Source organism: Rhinatrema bivittatum, chromosome 7 (genome assembly GCF_901001135.1).
Source record: "Rhinatrema bivittatum chromosome 7, aRhiBiv1.1, whole genome shotgun sequence".
Taxonomy (NCBI): domain Eukaryota; kingdom Metazoa; phylum Chordata; class Amphibia; order Gymnophiona; family Rhinatrematidae; genus Rhinatrema; species Rhinatrema bivittatum.
Window position 1 is genome coordinate 187,050,112 of NC_042621.1, and position 17,761 is coordinate 187,067,872.

At 43.1% G+C, this 17,761-nt stretch overlaps 1 protein-coding gene across 5 annotated transcripts in view; it reads left to right on the plus strand.

The window, feature by feature from the left end:
- The window catches only part of ARHGAP22 (Rho GTPase activating protein 22), a 365,766-nt gene that overhangs the window by 342,295 nt on the left and 5,710 nt on the right, over positions 1 to 17,761 (plus strand). For all 5 annotated transcript variants that reach the window (XM_029609627.1, XM_029609628.1, XM_029609629.1 and 2 more), the window contains 2 exons: positions 9,786 to 9,907; positions 10,434 to 11,343. In XM_029609627.1, coding sequence (XP_029465487.1) covers positions 9,786 to 9,907; positions 10,434 to 11,343 — 1,032 coding nt within the window. The remainder of the gene's footprint in view (positions 1 to 9,785; positions 9,908 to 10,433; positions 11,344 to 17,761) is intronic.

A 17,761-nucleotide genomic window follows, 5' to 3' on the forward strand; every position in this document is an offset into this window, starting at 1 on the left:
CACTACTTTCCTGGAAAACCACCCCATAATCATTAGAGAAATCTTTGTGATGTGCTAATTGTGATAATAACCTTTACATTTGGCAAAGCCATTCTACAAGAAAATCTAAATTCCACTCTGCACCTTGGGAATCTTTGTGCCACTTAGCCTTGCTTCCATGTCCAGATGTTACAATTTGGAGTTTCCTTTGCCATTGTGCCGTGCTGTCATATCGCAGAGCTAACACATTGCCAGTCCGGGGGGGGGGGGGGGGGCTGCTTTGCATCTCTCATAGTGGTTTGTAGTCTAGAAGCCACTCTTTGTGCTTTTTCAAGGCTCTTCAATGCTGGTCTTGGAGGTTTTACTGCCACCTTTTCTGCTTTGTTCCCCTTTATGCTGCGTTAGGATACAAATGCCATTTTCAGTGCCAGTTTGCCACTTGAGATGCCATCAAGGGTTCAAGGCAATGTTGTTAGTGACCTCTTTTGGAGCTTTGGGGTGTTCTGCTTCTTTGCTCCTCTTACAGTGACTTGGTGAAATCCTGCCAATGCTGGTACTCCTTTGCCCCTTTATGGAGTCATAGGGTATTCATATCACGTTTGGTGCCACTTTGCAGTTTCCACAGTCTTTCTAGATACCTTGGAGTTCTTTCCCCCATCTACTGATTTCTTCCAACAAATTTTAAGACAATTGATTTAAAAAAACTCCTATTCTAAAATTTTCTGTTATGCTTTCCCTATTGACTTTAATAATAAACAAAAACAAATCAAACTAAAATATGATTTTTTTTTTCATTTTGAAACTAAAGAAATGAATTAGGGTCCCCATGAAATGAATTTTAAAATTAAATTTATTTTTTCCTGCTGCACATGGCTAATTGTCTGCAGGATCGAGATTTTTTTTTTGTCGGCAAAAAGGATGGGTCCCTTAGACTCTGCATTGACTACAGCAGTCTGAATGCCATTAGAATCAAGAATAAATATACACTGACTCTCATCTCTGAATTGTTCAATTGACTTCAAGGTGCTAAGATTTTCACCAAGTTGGACCTTCATGGAGCTTATAACCTGATAAGGATTAAGGAGGGGGATGAATGGAAGACCACATTCAACATGAGAGATGGATGTTATGAATATCGTATCATGCCATTTGGACTTTCTAAGGCCCCTGTGGCATTTCAGAACTTTTTAAAAGACATGTTCAGACATCTCCTGCAGACATGTTTTGGTGTACCTGGATGATTTCCTAATCTTCTCTCACACCTTTGTGGAACACCGTTTGCAAGTAAGAATGGCTTCGCGAAAAGAGATAATATGCGAAATTGGAAAAATGTTCATTCGAACATTCAGGCACAGTGTTTGAAGATAGACCTCACCAAACTCTCAGCCATCATAGATTTTCCTCAGCCCATGGGACTTAAAGCACTACAATGTTTCCTGGAGTTTGCGAATTACTATCACCAATTTATTTCCTATTACTCTTCCTTTATGGCCCCTCTCACGCCCTTACCCACAAAGGGACATTCACCAAAGATTGGCCCGATGATGCAATCCAGGCCTTTGAGCAACTCAAAGGAGCCTTCAAATACACAATCTTCCTTCAGTATCAAGACCCGAACTTGCCCTTCTTCCTCAAGGTGGACGCTTTTTCCATTGCAGTTGGGAAAGTTTTTTCATAAGCAACACCTAATGGCATACTTCGTCCTTGTTCCTTCTTCTCCAGAAGATTCTCACCCTCTGAAAAAAACTACATGATTGGGGACTGGGAAATTAAGGCCATCAAGCTCACTCTCAAAGAGTGGTAATATCTATTGGAGGGAGCTAAACACCACTTCACTGTTACAAACAATCAAAAAATCTTCTTTGCCACCAAAAGGCCAAGAGACTCAATCCCTACCAGGCTTGGTGGTACTTATTAGAGATGTGAATCGTGTCCTCGATCGTCTTAACGATCGATTTCGGCTGGGAGGGGGAGGGAATCGTATTGTTGCCGTTTGGGGGGGTAAAATATCGTGAAAAATCGTGAAAAATCGAAAAAACGTAAAATCGCAAAACCGGCACATTAAAACCCCCTAAAACCCACCCCCGACCCTTTAAATTAAATCCCCCACCCTCCCGAACCCCCCCCAAATGACTTAAATAACCTGCGGGTCCAGCGGCGGTCCGGAACGGCAGCGGTCCGGAACGGGCTCCTGCTACTGAATCTTGTTGTCTTCAGCCGGCGCCATTTTCCAAAATGGCGCCGAAAAATGGCGGCGGCCATAGACGAACACGATTGGACGGCAGGAGGTCCTTCCGGACCCCCGCTGGACTTTTGGCAAGTCTTGTGGGGGTCAGGAGGCCCCCCCCAAGCTGGCCAAAAGTTCCTGGAGGTCCAGCGGGGGTCAGGGAGCGATTTCCTGCCGCGAATCGTTTTTGTACGGAAAATGGCGCCGGCAGGAGATCGACTGCAGGAGGTCGTTCAGCGAGGGTTCCGGCGCCTCGCTGAACGACCTCCTGCAGTCGATCTCCTGCCGGCGCCATTTTCCGTACGAAAACGATTTGCGGCAGGAAATCGCTCCCTGACCCCCGCTGGACCTCCAGGAACTTTTGGGCAGCTTGAGGGGGGCCTCCTGACCCCCACAAGACTTGCCAAAAGTCCAGCGGGGGTCCGGAAGGACCTCCTGCGTCCAATCGTGTTCGTCTATGGCCGCCGCCATTTTTCGGCGCCATTTTGGAAAATGGCGCCGGCTGAAGACAAAAAGATTCAGTAGCAGAAGCCCGTTCCGGACCGCTGCCGTTCCGGACCGCCGCTGGACACGCAGGTTATTTAAGTCATTTGGGGGGGGGGGTTCGGGAGGGTGGGGGATTTAATTTAAAGGGTCGGGGTGGGTTTTAGGGGGTTTTAGTGTGCCGGCTCACGATTCTAACGATTTATAACGATAAATCGTTAGAATCTCTATTGTATTGTGTTCCATAACGGTTTAAGACGATATTAAAATTATCGGACGATAATTTTAATCGTCCTAAAACGATTCACATCCCTAGTACTTATTCTTCAGCATTAAACTTACATATATTCTTTCATCCTGCTGAAAAGAATGTCAGGACGGATGTCTTGTCTCACTCATTCGACCCCTCTGATACCATCAGCAAACCACAATTGATTCCTGTCAGCTAAATGGATGTCCCCATGTACCTTAAAAAGAAAGTCCTCAAGTGAGGCCAAAACTCTAGGTTGGGCAGATACCAAGGGGTCCAGAAGACTATGTAGTTGATCGCATAGAAATACCGGTGGCTTCAGATAGCCCAGGACATCCAGGTGTATGTAGATTCATGCCCTAATTGTGCTCGCAACAAGCTATCTCAGCAGTATTCATAGGGTCTTCTCCAATCTCTGCCAGTTTCGGGTGAGCCATGAATTCATATATTCACTGACTTCATCACGGACTTTCCCACATCAGAGGGCTGTAGAATTATCTGCATTGTCATAGATTCCTTTTCAAATATAGCACACTTCATTGCCCTCAGCAGCCAATTTTGCTTGCCATTTCTTTAAATGTTTTAAACGTTTGTTTAAATCCCATTTAAATCCCACCTTTTTGAAGCTGCTTTTAAATCTTTGGCTTGATTGTCTGCTTTTATCCTCATTAACTAATTTTCTTTTCTTTCTTTTTTAACTATTGTCTTGCTTTATTAAATTTCCCCATGTCTCTTATCCTGTATGTTTCTCTTATTAGATTGTAAGTTCTATTGTGCAGGGCTGTCTTTTTTGTGTGTTTGTATAGCACTGCATATATCGTGTAGTGCTATAGAAATGTGTAGTAGTAGTAGTAGTGGTAGGAGTAGGACTAGTAGTAGTAGGAGTAATAATAATAGTAGTAGTTTAAAGAAGTTTTCCATTTACATGGGTTATCTAAACACATTGGGGTAGATTTTCAAAAAACGCGAATAGGCGTACTTTTGCTGGCGCATCAGGCGCAAGCAAAAGTACGCTGGATTTTAGTAGATACGCGCGGAGCCGCTCGTATCCACTAAAATCCTGGATCGGCGCGCGCAAGGCTATGAATTCTGTATAGCCGGCGCGCGCCGAGCCGCGCTGCCTACCCCCGTTCCCTCCAAGGCCGCTCCGAAATCGGAGCGGCCTTGGAGGGAATGCTCTAACGCCCTCCCCTCATCTTCCCCTCCCTTCCTCTATCTAACCCACCCGCCCGGCCCTGTCTACACCCCCCCTTACCTTTCTCCGGGGATATATGCCTCCCGGAGGGAGAAGTAAATCCCCGCGCGCCAGCGGGCCTCCTGCGCGCCAGGCTGCGACCTGGGTGCGGGTACGGAGGGCGCGGCCACGCCCCCGGACCGCCCCGGGCCGTAGCCACGCCCCCGTACCCGCCCCCAAAACGCTGCAGACACGCCCCCGAAACGCCGCGACGACCGGGCACGACCCCCTCAGAGAACCCCGGGACTTACGCGAGTCCCGGGGCTCTGCGCGCGCCGGTAGGCCTATGTAAAATAGGCTCACCGGCACGCAGGGCCCTGCTCGCCTAAATCCGCCCGGTTTTGGGCGGATTTAGGCGAGCAGGGCTCTGAAAATCCGCCCCATAGTGAGTGACCGGGGGATAGAGTTCACCTCAAAGTTCTGGAGGAGCCTCTGTGATAAACTCAGTGTGTCCTTGACTTCTCTGCTTATCAACTCCAATACAATGGGCTAACTGAGAGAACGAACGAGAACCTGAAAGCCTTCCTTGGGCCTATGTTTCTGAGCAGCAGAATGACTGGGCCCATTACTGCCATAGCAGGAGTTTTATTATAATAATCATACCCAAGAATCTTTAGAGTTCTCTCTCTTCCTCATTGTCAATGGTAGGCACCCCAAGGTGTCTCTTCCATTACCTTTGACCACTATGACACCAGCAGCAGACCAAACAGTGGATAATCTTCTGGAGCTTTGGAAAATAACCTCCCTAAGGCTGTAAAACATTTCAGAAAAGTGCCGACAAGAGAAGACACCTTGGGCTCCATTATCACTTGGAACACTGATTTGATTAAGCACGCAGAACCTTCACTTGAAGCTTCCCTCCACTAAATTTGCTCTCCATTTCATTGGCCCCTATCCCATCCTAAGACAGGTTAGACCTGTAACATACCAACTTAAGCTACCTCTTACCCTGCAAATCCACAATGCTTTCCATGTTTTTTTATTGAAGGTCATGGTCCTTAAGTGGAGAGACAGGTGACCACCAGCACCCATGGCAGTCTCTTCAGACTCTAACTCAGAATCTGAAGTGCAGGACATTGAACACTAAGCAACAAAAAGTTAAACTCCACTATCTGATCGCCTGGAAGGGATATGTCCTGAGGAAAACTCCTGGGTACTAGCAGCCAAAATCAAAGCTTCTCTTCTAACCAACAGGTTTCATCAGATCTTTTCCTGTAAACACAAACCTAGGGGCCTGGAGGGGGGTGGAATGCTTAAGAGTAGGAATATTGTAATGCCCCTCACCTCTAGTCTGAAGCAATTCCAGCATAGCCTCCAGCATCATGCTGCATGCAGGGAATATGGCTGAACTTCCTGCGGTTGCTGAGCCTTTTTATATAATCTGATGGCTGGACTTCCTGTGATACATAGGGCCGGATTTTAAAAGGGTTACATGCGTAACTGGGTCTATGCACGCCGGGCCTATTTTAAAAAGGCCCAGCAATGCGTGTAAAGCCCTAGGACGTGTGTAAGTCCCGGGGCTTGCAAAAAGGGGTGGGGTGGGGTGGTCTGGGGCGGGGTCAGGGTCCCAGCCCAGTAGCCATATTTGCTGCTGTGCCAAGGATCGCGCACTGGCAGTTGGCCGGTGCACGCAACTTACTTCAGCCCTAGGGCTGAAGTAAGTTTTGTGATAAAAAAAATAAATCATCAAAGGTAGGGGGGAAAGGGCGGGGGAGGTAGGGGAAGGGAAGGTGGGGTGGGGGGTAGGAAAGTTCCCTCCAAGGCAGCTTCAATTTCGGAGTGGCCTGGGAAGGAACTGGGGAAGGCAGCGCGGCTCGGCACAGGCTCGGCACGCGCAAGATGCACAATTGTGCAACCCCTTGCATGTTATAAAATCAGACATACATCTGTGCGAGCCGGGTAGTGCGTTCACATGTACACCGCGCGTGCTCCTTTTAAAATCTACACCATACAGTTGACATCACATCCTACCTAATAGAAGGTGAGGAATAGCCTAGTGGTTAGAGCAGTGGGCTACGAATCAGGAGACCAGGATTTGAGTCCCGCTGTCACTCCTTGTGACCTTGGGCAAGTCAGTTTACCCTCCATTGCCTCAGGTACAAACTTATAGGGTCATTTATCAAAATGCGATAAGGCGTTTTCGCATGTGTTAAGGGCTTATCATAGAAACATAGAAATGACGGCAGAAGAAGACCAAATGGCCCATCCAGTCTGCCCAGCAAGCTTCCCTCATTTTTTCTCTCATACTTATCTGTTTCTCTTAGCTCTTGGTTCTAATTCCCTTCCACCCCCGCCATTAATGTAGAGAGCGGTGATGGAGCTGCATCCAAGTGAAATATCTAGCTTGATTAGTTAGAGGTAGTAGGGGTAGTAACCGCCGCAATAAGCAAGCTACACCCATGCTTATTTGTTTTTACCCAGATTATGTTATACAGCCCTTATTGGTTGTTTATCTTCTCCCCTGCCGTTGAAGCAGGGAGCTATGCTGGATATGCGTGAGGTATCAGTTTTTTTCTTCTCCCCTGCCGTTGAAGCAGAGAGCTATGCTGGATATGCATCGAAAGTGAAGTATCCGGCACATTTGGTTTGGGGTAGTAACCGCCGTAACAAGCCAGCTACTCCCCGCTTTGTGAGTGTGAATCCTTTTTTCTTCTCCCCTGCCGTTGAAGTTATGCTGGATATGCGTGAAGTATCAGTTTTTCTTTTCCCCTGCCGTTGAAGCAGAGAGCTATGCTGGAAATTCGTGATGTATCAGTCTTTCTCCCATGCCGTTGAAGCAGAGAGCCATGCTGGATATGCGTCGAGAGTGAAGTATCAGGTACATTTGGTTTGGGGTAGTAACCGCCGTAACAAGCCAGCTACTCCCCGCTTTGTGAGTGCGAACCCTTTTTTCTTCTCCCCTGCTGTTTAAGCAGAGAGCTCTGCTGGATGTGTGAAGTAACAGTTTTTCTTCTCCCCTGCTGTTGAAGCAGAGAACTATGCTGGATATGCATTGAAAGTGAAGTATAAGAATGGAGTGATCAAGCTAGTTGAAAGGCATCAGGAAAGGCATGGGAAAAGCCCCGTTAACGCATGCGGTAGGCCCTTACCACATGCAAAAACGTGTTTAACACATACGATAGCACCATATCGTATGGTGCGATGCAAATTCAGAAAATAGGAGGAGTTAGGGGCGGAGAGTGGGCTTGGTTAGCCTGTCTGCGAAGAGCTATCACACAGCCGTAACGCTGATTTTAACTACACCTCTTTGAATTGCGTTAGGCTGTGCGATAGCTGCCGTGACTGTGCGGTAAGGTTTCATCGCCCTTTGCGATGTCTCCCGTAAGGCCTATTTCAGGTGAATTCACGGGTCCAGAACCTTTGGGGGGGGGAGAGAGGGAGAGAGAGAGCAAGCCTGGCCATAATATCATGGCCCATAGGTAGGTATTTGTATCCCTATGGTAGGCCCACCTAGTAACTCGAGGTGGGGTTTAGGTAAGAATGTAGGGGGTTAGGGGCCACCTTGACGTACGTGACACCTACGAACAGAACAGTGGTCTCATGAAGATTTGATGACCGGAGTGAGGAAACTCACTCCAAGATGAGATTTGGGCAAGGTTCTCTCAACCTAGCTTGATGGACTCTCTACCTGGGTAAGACAAATCATTGAAATACAGTAAAAAAACAATTAGTTACAAATAAATAGACTAAAAATCATTATCAGATAAATTCATAAAAGTTATTTCTAAAATGAAGAGAAACCAAATGAATACGAAACACTGCCTTTAGAGTTATCAATGAAAGTAACATAAAATGATATCAATAAATGTAGTTAGATTCATAAAATAAAATTAAAATTGATAGGATAGGCTAGTAAAATACAATAATAGGTAAGATAATAAATACAATAAAAATAAAATAAATAACAAAATAATAAAACAAACTCCTTAAAAAGAACTTTACAAATGGGAGAGTAGAAACAGGAGATTAACCTGGCTGGGTGAAAGCCTGCTCGAACAACCATGTCTTCAGTTTTTGGTTTTTTTTAAATGAGTATATATTTGACAAGTGGGAGTAAATTCCAAATTGTTGGTCCTGCCAAAGATAGGGCCCTTTCCCTTACTGTGTTTAAGTGAGCTGATTTTGGCGAAGGGATAGCAGTGCTTTACCTAGCAATCTTAAGTTGCGTTGTGGAGTATGTATATGAAGGGACGCATTTAACTATTCTGGTTGCTGCATCTCAAAAAAGATATAGTTGCGATGGAGAAGGTACAGAGGAGGGTGACCAAAATGATAAAGGGGATGGAACAGCTCCCCTATGAGGAAAGGCTAAAGAGTTTAGGACTTTTCAGCTTGGAGAAGAGACGACTGAGGGGAGATATGATAGAGGTGTTTAAAATCATGAGAGGTCTAGAATGGGTAAATGTGAATCGGCTATTTATTGATTTGGATAATAGAAGGACTAGGGGCACTCCAAGAAGTTAGCATGTGGCACATTTAAAACTAATTGGAGAACATTTTTTTTCACTCAACGCACAATTAAACTCTGGAATTTGTTGCCAGGGGATGTGGTTAGTGCAGTTAGTGAGCTGGGTTTAAAAAAGGATTGGATAAGTTCTTGGAAGAGAAGTCCATTACCTGCTATTAATTAAGCTGACTTAGAAAATAGCCACTGCTATTACTAGCAGCAGTAACATGGGATAGAATTAGTTTTTGGGAACTTGCAAGGTTCTTATGGCCTGGATTTGCCATTGTTGGAAACAGGATGCTGGGATTGATGGACTCTTGGTCTGACCCAGTATGGAAATTTCTTATGTTCTTACACTGGCAGCATAGTTGTTGATGATTTTAGAAACAAAACTACCACTGTTCCTTCTTCAGTATCTGTAACAGCAGCAGCAACTTTGGCAACTACAGATTCCTGGGACTTTTCTCCTGCTTGTTCCTGCCCAGTAATGTAAAAGACTCCAACACTTACCCAATTGAAGACGTCGTCACACTTATGCTGCAGCTCTATTGTGGCATCGTCATTGATCAGTAATGGGAGCTGTGCAGGTGTAGCTGTGCCTTTGCCAGAATTATATCAATATATTCAGGTCTGAGGGCTGCCAGAGGCCAGTAGAAGGCATATATATTTCCCAGAGAATGGGGATCATGTCTGTGGGCAGCATTAAGGTCATTAATGGAGTATTGATGGCAATTCCTCCTTCTGCATACTCAAAATTATTTTTTCAGGCTATGATGAATATTTTTTATGCCAAACGTCTCCTAAATATTTACTCTCACAACAGTTTTTAGGTGGGGTTTTTTTTTTGTTCTTTTTGTCTTCCAGAGGCCATAAATATTTATTGAATAAAATGTGAATTACTGACCAGCAAAAATTCATATTCAGTCATGTTAATGTTTATAAATCCAGGTTAAATCTTATTACAAAATTGGGGCTTCTTAAATACATCTGCACAATGTAGTCAGATAATGCTTTAGTTACGGGGCTGAGAATTTAAAAAGTTCACCATTGCTTCTCCATGATATTTCCCTGAACTCAATTGTCTAATAGATACTCTGCAATTTAATTAAATAACTCTGAGTCTTACAAATACTTTGTTGTCTTTGTTACCTTTGGGGTTTTCTAGGTTTCTCGATGAAGTTCAATCTTATTCAAGTATCAACAAAATGAGTGTCCAAAATCTTGCTACTGTTTTTGGACCAAATATTCTTCGGCCAAAAATAGAAGATCCAGTAACTATCATGGAAGGTATGTCTCCAGTCCAGTAATAAATTATTTTCACAGTTACTTTTCTGATCCAAGTTTAAGCATATTATTAGAAGGAGTGTTTCATTTTAACTAGGTACTGAATATAAAATGATTTACATAGCACTTGGTCTTAATCAATAGAAACACTGTATTCTTACTACAACAATGGCTGCTGCTTCTTGCCCCTACACATTTATTCTCTAAGGTTCAGCAGGTACATGAGCCTGTTTTCCATGTACTGCTATCTCACTGGACATGGTAGTGGTGTAAAACCAGATTGAAATTGGTTTCTAAATATCACTTGGTAAGAAAGTTAAATGCGAACTAGACTCTACTGCCAAGTTATTGTAAACTGTGTGTGAGTATGTGTGTTTGTGTGTGTGTGTGTGACCAACACAAAAATAAAAAAGCTTGTTCTAAATTAGCAGTATTTTCTCATCTTGGTTTGTATTTGAAATAAAAAATCCAGCATGAATAAAATGAAATTCTTATTTCTGACAATAAGATATCAGTTTCTTTGCCCCAGGTACCTCACTTGTTCAGCATTTGATGGCGGTGTTGATCAGTGAACATGATCAGTTATTCAGCATTGCAGATTCTGATGCTTCAAGTACACACCAAGTAATGAAGTCTGTGGTTCAGCATAGAACAGTGGAATGGATCACGGAAGAGAATGCAGATGACAACAGGACTGAACACGATACCACTAATCTAGTAGATCCACTGTCCATTAATTCTGTATCACTAGATGCTGCCACAACCATCACTACTGGAAAGACCATACCCCAGGAGCACAACAGACAAAACCAGTCTGCAACCAGTCCCAATAAGAGAATGCAGACTTTGCCAACCTGGAAATACTCATTTAAGCAAGCAGGAGGTAGGTCTGCTAGTCCCAAACTAGGCAACGCTGCAACAGATATTCCAAACTTGTCTTCTAGTGGAAACTGGTTAATAAATGGATTGTCCTCTCTGAGGGGTCATCGCAGAACATCATCAGGAGAACGAGTTAAAGACTCAGGTTCTTCCCAAAGACTGTCTACTTATGACAATGTTCCATCTTCTAGTCTTTCTCTGAGTGCACACAGCATAGCAAGTACTACATGGACCACATCATCATGTGAAATTTCAGTAGTTGATACTATTAGTAGCTGCCCTGCCTGTCAAGGGAGTGACTCTTCAGCCTTGAACTGTACAAAGACAGACTGGTCAGGACAGGATTCAGAGTCACAGAGTGAGATAAAATCTGTTGAACTGGACCAAAGTGTGGAAACGTTTGAAGTGTGTATTAGCACCACGAGTAGCAGTGAACAGAATGATCCATTGACAGCATTTAAAGACTCTTCCAGATGTTCCCGAGCTTTACAGAGTCTTGTTACAGAACTAAAAACAGAAATGAAAAAGCAAAGAGCAGAATATGAGTCTAGGATAAAAAGGTAAAATATTTAATTGCAGCTGAAAAAGCTTTATTGCATTTTAATAGTATTTTCTCTTTGCAGTACATAGTGCTTTTCACTGATACAGAACAGAACATAAAACACATAGCTGATCTTTAGAAATTAAATTTGGAGGGCAAGAAATTATTTCTCCTTTATTAAAACAGTTACCTTTTATCTGAAATACATGTAAAGTCAGGAAAGCAGAGTTGCTTGCCTGTAACAGGTGTTCTCCGAGAACAGTAGGATGTCAGTCCTCACTAAGTGGATAACATCATTTGATGGAGCCCTGTCTGGAACTTTTATATCAAAATTGTTAGAACTTTGACTGTGCCCTACAGGGCATGTGCCACATGGCATGATACTAAACATCTACACTGGGGTTCCCTCAGACTAAATTCTTAGCTATACTTGGAGAAGCCAAATCCAAGAGGAAATGGGCAGCTTTGTTAAGGACTGACATCCTACTGTCCTCTGAGAATTCCTGTTGTAAGTGAGCAACTCTGCTTTCTCTGAGGACAAGCAGAATGGCATTTCTCACCAGTGGAGAATCCATAGCTACAGACTATCTTGAATGAAAAAAGGTGAAACAAAATAATGTCATTGGGCACAGCCAGAATCTTTTTGGTGTTAACAAGCTTTTTTTCCTTATATTTTTCTTATAAAGAAGCAACCTGAACCAAAACAACAGGCCCTAGGAAGGATGGAGCTAGGTTCTACATTTCAAAGAGATTCCGCAGATTGGCAAAACCTACGGCCTTGTCAGTCTCTGTTCAAGCAATAGTGCAGCCTTGCAGATCTCCTTCATAGAGACCGATTTTAGGTTGGCTACCAATGACCTGCCATGACTCTTAACAATATGAGTCTTGACATTACACAGCAGATCCAGATCCGCCTATGCATAACAGAAGAAGGTGCAATCTATTAGCCAATTGGATAAAGTGTGTTTGGCAACAGCAATCAAAAAATCAGAGGAGACAGGAACCACAGGGGTAGATTTTAAAAGAAGCGCGATCAGCCTACTTTTGCTTGCGCATCAGACTCAAGCAAAAGTACGCTGGATTTTAGTAGATACGCGCGGAGCCGCGCGTATCCACTAAAATCCTGGATCGGCGCGCGCAAGGCTATCGATTTTGTATAGCCTGCGCGCGCCGAGCCGCGCTGCCTCCCCCCGTTCCCTCCAAGGCCGCTCCGAAATCGGAGCGGCCTTGGAGGGAACTTTCCTTTGCCCTCCCCTCACCTTCCCCTCCCTTCCCCTACCTAACCCACCCGCCCGGCCCTGTCTACACCCCCCCTTACCTTTGTCGGGGGATTTACGCCTCCCGGAGGGAGACGTAAATCCCCGCGCGCCAGCGGGCCTGCTGCGCGCCGGGCCGCGACCTGGGGGCGGGTACGGAGGGCGCGGCCACGCCCCCGGGCCGTAGCCACGCCCCGTACCCGCCCCCAAAACGCTGCCGACACGCCCCCGGAACGCCGCGACGACCGGGCCCGCTCCCCGACACGCCCCCGACACGCCCCCTCCGAGAACCCCGGGACTTACGCGAGTCCCGGGGCTCTGCGCGCGCCGGGAGGCCTATGTAAAATAGGCTTCCCGGCGCGCAGGGCCCTGCTCGCCTAATTCCGCCCGGTTTTGGGCGGATTTAGGCGAGCAGGGCTCTGAAAATCTACCCCACAATGTGCACACAACGCAAACAAAAATAATTCCCACAATTGTCTACTGAATAAAAGAGGAAAGGACCTTTTGCCCCACAGAGTCCTGTAAGTCTTAATCCTCCAAATGTATTTAATTTTTAATTTCAATTCTAATATCCATTTCAATGTCAATCCTCAATTTTTAAAATTTTGTCCATTCAGAAATCAGACCATTTATCCAAATATTCTGACATCGCTCATTTTTCTGTTTCATAGTTTGTTGTTCACAAACAATGGCCACATTATATTATACTTTGCTTTTAACATTGTTTCCTCCTGGAATCAAATCCAGTCATGGCTGTTATACCGCCCATTCTTACATTCCAACACTGGCAGCATTTCTCTTTCACAGTTGCAGCACGAAAGCTACTGTGATCATTGGCGACCAGCATCAGGACTTATGAATGGGTGGTATAACAACCATGACTGGATGTTGTTTGTGGGTCATGGCAACATTAATCCCCAGTTTGTTAGTGTCAAATGAAATAAAATGCTGGATGGGCTTTCTAATGGCTTCAGTCCACTCCTGGTAGAAAGCCAAACTGTGCAGTGCTTGTTCACCTTGGTGGATACGTGGCCTGGGAAAAATGTTGAGAGGACGATTGATTGATTCAGATGGAATTCTGACACCACCTTAAGCAAAAACTCAGGATGGATGCATAGAAGCACACTGTCATGAAATAAAAATGACAAGAGATAGGTAACACCTTATAGACTAACCAATTTATTGAGGCATGAACTTTTGCGGACAGAGTCCACTTCATCTGTAGGCTGATTTGGAGGGACAGCCGATAGATAGATAGATAGATAGATAGATAAATGTATTCTGTACCACTTTTTATTACACTGAGCCCCCACGAATCTGAAGTTACACTACACCAACAGTTTACATAAACCCTCAGGATACCTCTGACAGGGAGATCCTTTGGCATGAGTACTGGGATCCGGGATATACTCTCTGAGATCCAGTCAAAATACCTCCCAGGCTGTGGCTGCTGGGACCTCAGTTGAAAGACATATCTCCTGAGCTCTATATTTGAATACCCTCTGACAGAGAAGGGTGGGGCTGGAGTGCGATGGAGAGATGCTGAAGCATTGCACAGTGTTCTCGGATCTGTGCCATCGATTCTTTGACCCTATCTCCAAAGATATTCTTTCCAGTGCATGGCACATCAGCAGGTCTTTCCTGGACCTCAGGTTGTAGGTCCGAGGTTTGCAGCCAGGCGAATCTGTGAGCACCAATCATCACAGCAGGTGATGATTGGTGCTCTCTCAAAAATATTGAAGGTTGATCTGATTATGTGTTTCCATACTCGATCTTCTTGTCCATTAGTGACTGAAGGCTATCACACTGCTTCTGAGGAAGCTGCTTGGCCACTTCCCACATCTGCTTCAGCAAATTTGACATAGTTTGGCCTATAATGAGAGTGAGCAGCTCCATATACAAAAAAACAAATGCATTAAATTTTATATTATATTCCACCTTCAAGAAATATTGTCTTGAAGCAGTAATCAAGGGTGCTGAATTCTGTGGATCATATTCTACCTAAAAGATATAACACCCTGAAGCAGCAGTTATTGTGAAATGCTGGCCACCATCGGCATGGCAGTTCAATTCAGCATAAAAGGAATTTCTGCACCCATGAAAGAGATAAATTCTTTAAAATTGTTTAAATATATATCAGAAAATTCTTTAAAATTGTTTGGAACAAATAAAATAAATGGTCAGTATTGAAGGTTTTTGACCAGTGATAAGATTATCTTAGGCAAGCTAAAAAGTTTTAATTGTTGGATTCTGAGGTCTTTTCCTCCATTTAGATTAATGTTTTTTTCAGCACAAAAGTATTAGTTAATCAACAAATATTTTTGTTGGGAGTTCTATATAGAATTGTATGCTTCATATAGCTCCCTTCTTGCTTACATTGGGTAGAGTTGCCTGTATTTGAATCCAAGAGATTTTTGGACAAGATAAATAAAGTTCACCTTCTTGTTTATGGGAGCCACAGAGAAGGGGTTCTCCCACATCCTCATCTGCATCTTCTGAAGGATCTCATGAACTGAGACTTCCACAATCTCCTTAAGAGGCTCCATAAAGCTAAGGATATCCAGCATTGTGTTTCTGGTCTCATCCTCCTTCAGCAATGGAAATGGAATGGCCTCTGTCATTCTCTGCACAAATCTGGCAAAGAGATTTACCAGTGGAACTTCCTCTTCACTGTGGAAGAGGGGGTCAGAATATAGATCTTTCAATTCGTCTTCTCCAGAGATCTCCACACCTTCAGAAGTATTTTGAGTCAGAATTTGACTCGTACGCCACTGGCAAAGACACAGACGGTGCCTGTTCCACATTCAAGGCCTCCAAAGGTGAGTACTTCTCTGTTGGGACATGAACCTGAGGATCTCCTGTACCTTAGGGAAGCTTTCTATCCCTCCCACATCCTATTCTAGATGGGCTGTAGATCAACATTGATGCAGCCACCATCAAAGCAGATTACCTTCCGGAATTGACATCAGCACCGAAGCCAGGTAGCTGCAGAGACTCAAGGAACAGTTGGACATCAGTCTGCATTGATACCAATGCCCTTGATGCTGAGGTACCAACACACATCGCCTTGTCCAAGGGCTGCTGGCTCTTCTTGTAGAGCTCCTCCTCAAAGATTGTGGATACCAACATTGAATAGGAGGCTGGAGAGGTGACCTCTTCTTCCTGAGAAGTCAGAGGTATATCAGTGGCAGACACCTGGACTCTTAAAGACTGTCTCAGTTCTTGAGACTGCATCGGGGATGAGCTCTCCTCTTCATTGGACTACTTTAGGGGATTTATGGCCACAGCCAGAATGTTCACACTCCTGGCATCATGCATGGTAATGATAATGGTAATGTTTATTTGTTATATACCAATTTTCAAAAGAGATTTCCAAATGGTGTACAACCTAAACAGTAATAAAAAATTATAAAATTACAATATAAGCCATATACAAAAAATGATAGACTTTTAAAAAATACAAATATAAAATAAAATAAACAATTAATGACATCCTAAAATATATATAAAATTAAAATAGTGGGTAAAAACAAGGGAATATATTCAAATAATTAACTTACTGACAAATATTAATCATCTACCTGAACAAATTAAATCATTCAAATACTTAGTTAAATAAGCAAGTCTTAATCATCTTCCTGAATTTCAAAAAGTCACACTGGGTACAAAAGTAAAAGGGCAAAGAATTCCAACTCAGAGGAGGCTGATACTGGAAGGTACACTCCCTAGTGTAATGGAGACCAATACCTCTTTTCATTTGCTTGATGCTTGAATGACTCTGACTGCACGTGGATGATGATGCTCGTGCATCCGAACTGATTCACCATCCAGATGCAACAACGAAATTAAACATACAAAAAAAGAGAGGAAATCCTACTTAAGGACACTAGAAGGGGAGAAGAAGACCATTGGTTCCATTACAAATGATTCCTGCCTGGTTTTGGACTGGAAAAAATCATCACAAAGCAGGAGAGTGAAGATCTGTGATTGGTGGGCTCAGTAGAAAAGAAAAGATTGAAGGGGCCCCTGCATGGACCTGTGATATCATGCTATGCTTCACATTCCCAGTAGGGCAGAGTCAAAGTTCTTGAAACTTTGACATAAAATTTCTGGGCCAGGCTCCATCAGATGTTGTCACCTACTGATAAGAACTGCCATCCTGTTTGTCCTCTTAGAATTTAAAATCCAGCATAGGATGTTAAGAATAATAGAATAAAATGGACATTTATGAAACCAAACATTGTATTGTTTCATGTTAACTTGATGAGATTCATAGAAGAACTACCTTGATTGGCTAGATAGTTCCAAGCTTTTTGTTTTGGTAAATACCACAATATGAGTGTGATACATACTTGATTAAAAAAAAATTGAACAATGTGTTAAGGAAGGATTTCTTGCATAATATGAAAAACTTGTCAGAGGTAACAGTGGCAAAATGTTTTCAAACTGTATACAATCCGAAGGTTAAAATCATTTTAAAAAGAGAGCCTAGGAATCCAAAATGATTAGTATAACTAGAAAAATGAATATTCTACTCGTGAACAAATAAAAATACTATTTCAATGGAATCAATGCACTGGTAAAATACAATAATAGTCTGGAGTAAAATTGCATTGTAATTATTCTACAGAATATACACCCACCTATATTGCTTGATGTGATAAAGACTAAAAATAAGTAAGGTTTCTTGATTATGAAAATGTTTTATGGACAGTTTAGTCCTCATACTCAGTCCCTAAACTTTACAGTATTTGCAGCTGAATTACAGTATACATTTGTTAGAGTTTCTTTTTACTTCAAAAGCAGAAGCAGAAAAATCATTCCTTTCTGTTACTGTGTCTTTATTTGTGTCTTCTAAAGATCAGAGCTTTGTGAATTCTAGGAAAGTAAGTAGATGGAGATGGATGAGGTAGCATAGAAGTGTTAAAGCATTCACAGTCCAAGTTTGAAACAAATTACAATATTTGCAATAGTGCATATGATATGTGTAACTAATTAAAAATAAGGCAATGAATACTGAATAGAAAACTTACTTTTAGGAACCTGAACCATATTCAGAATTCAGACATTATTTTGATTTTTATTATAAACCTATTTTCTAGTGAGAATGATTTAACAAAAGTACATAAGTATAGTCATAATGAAAGATTAATTGGCTAGGTAATACTGACTCATTAAAAT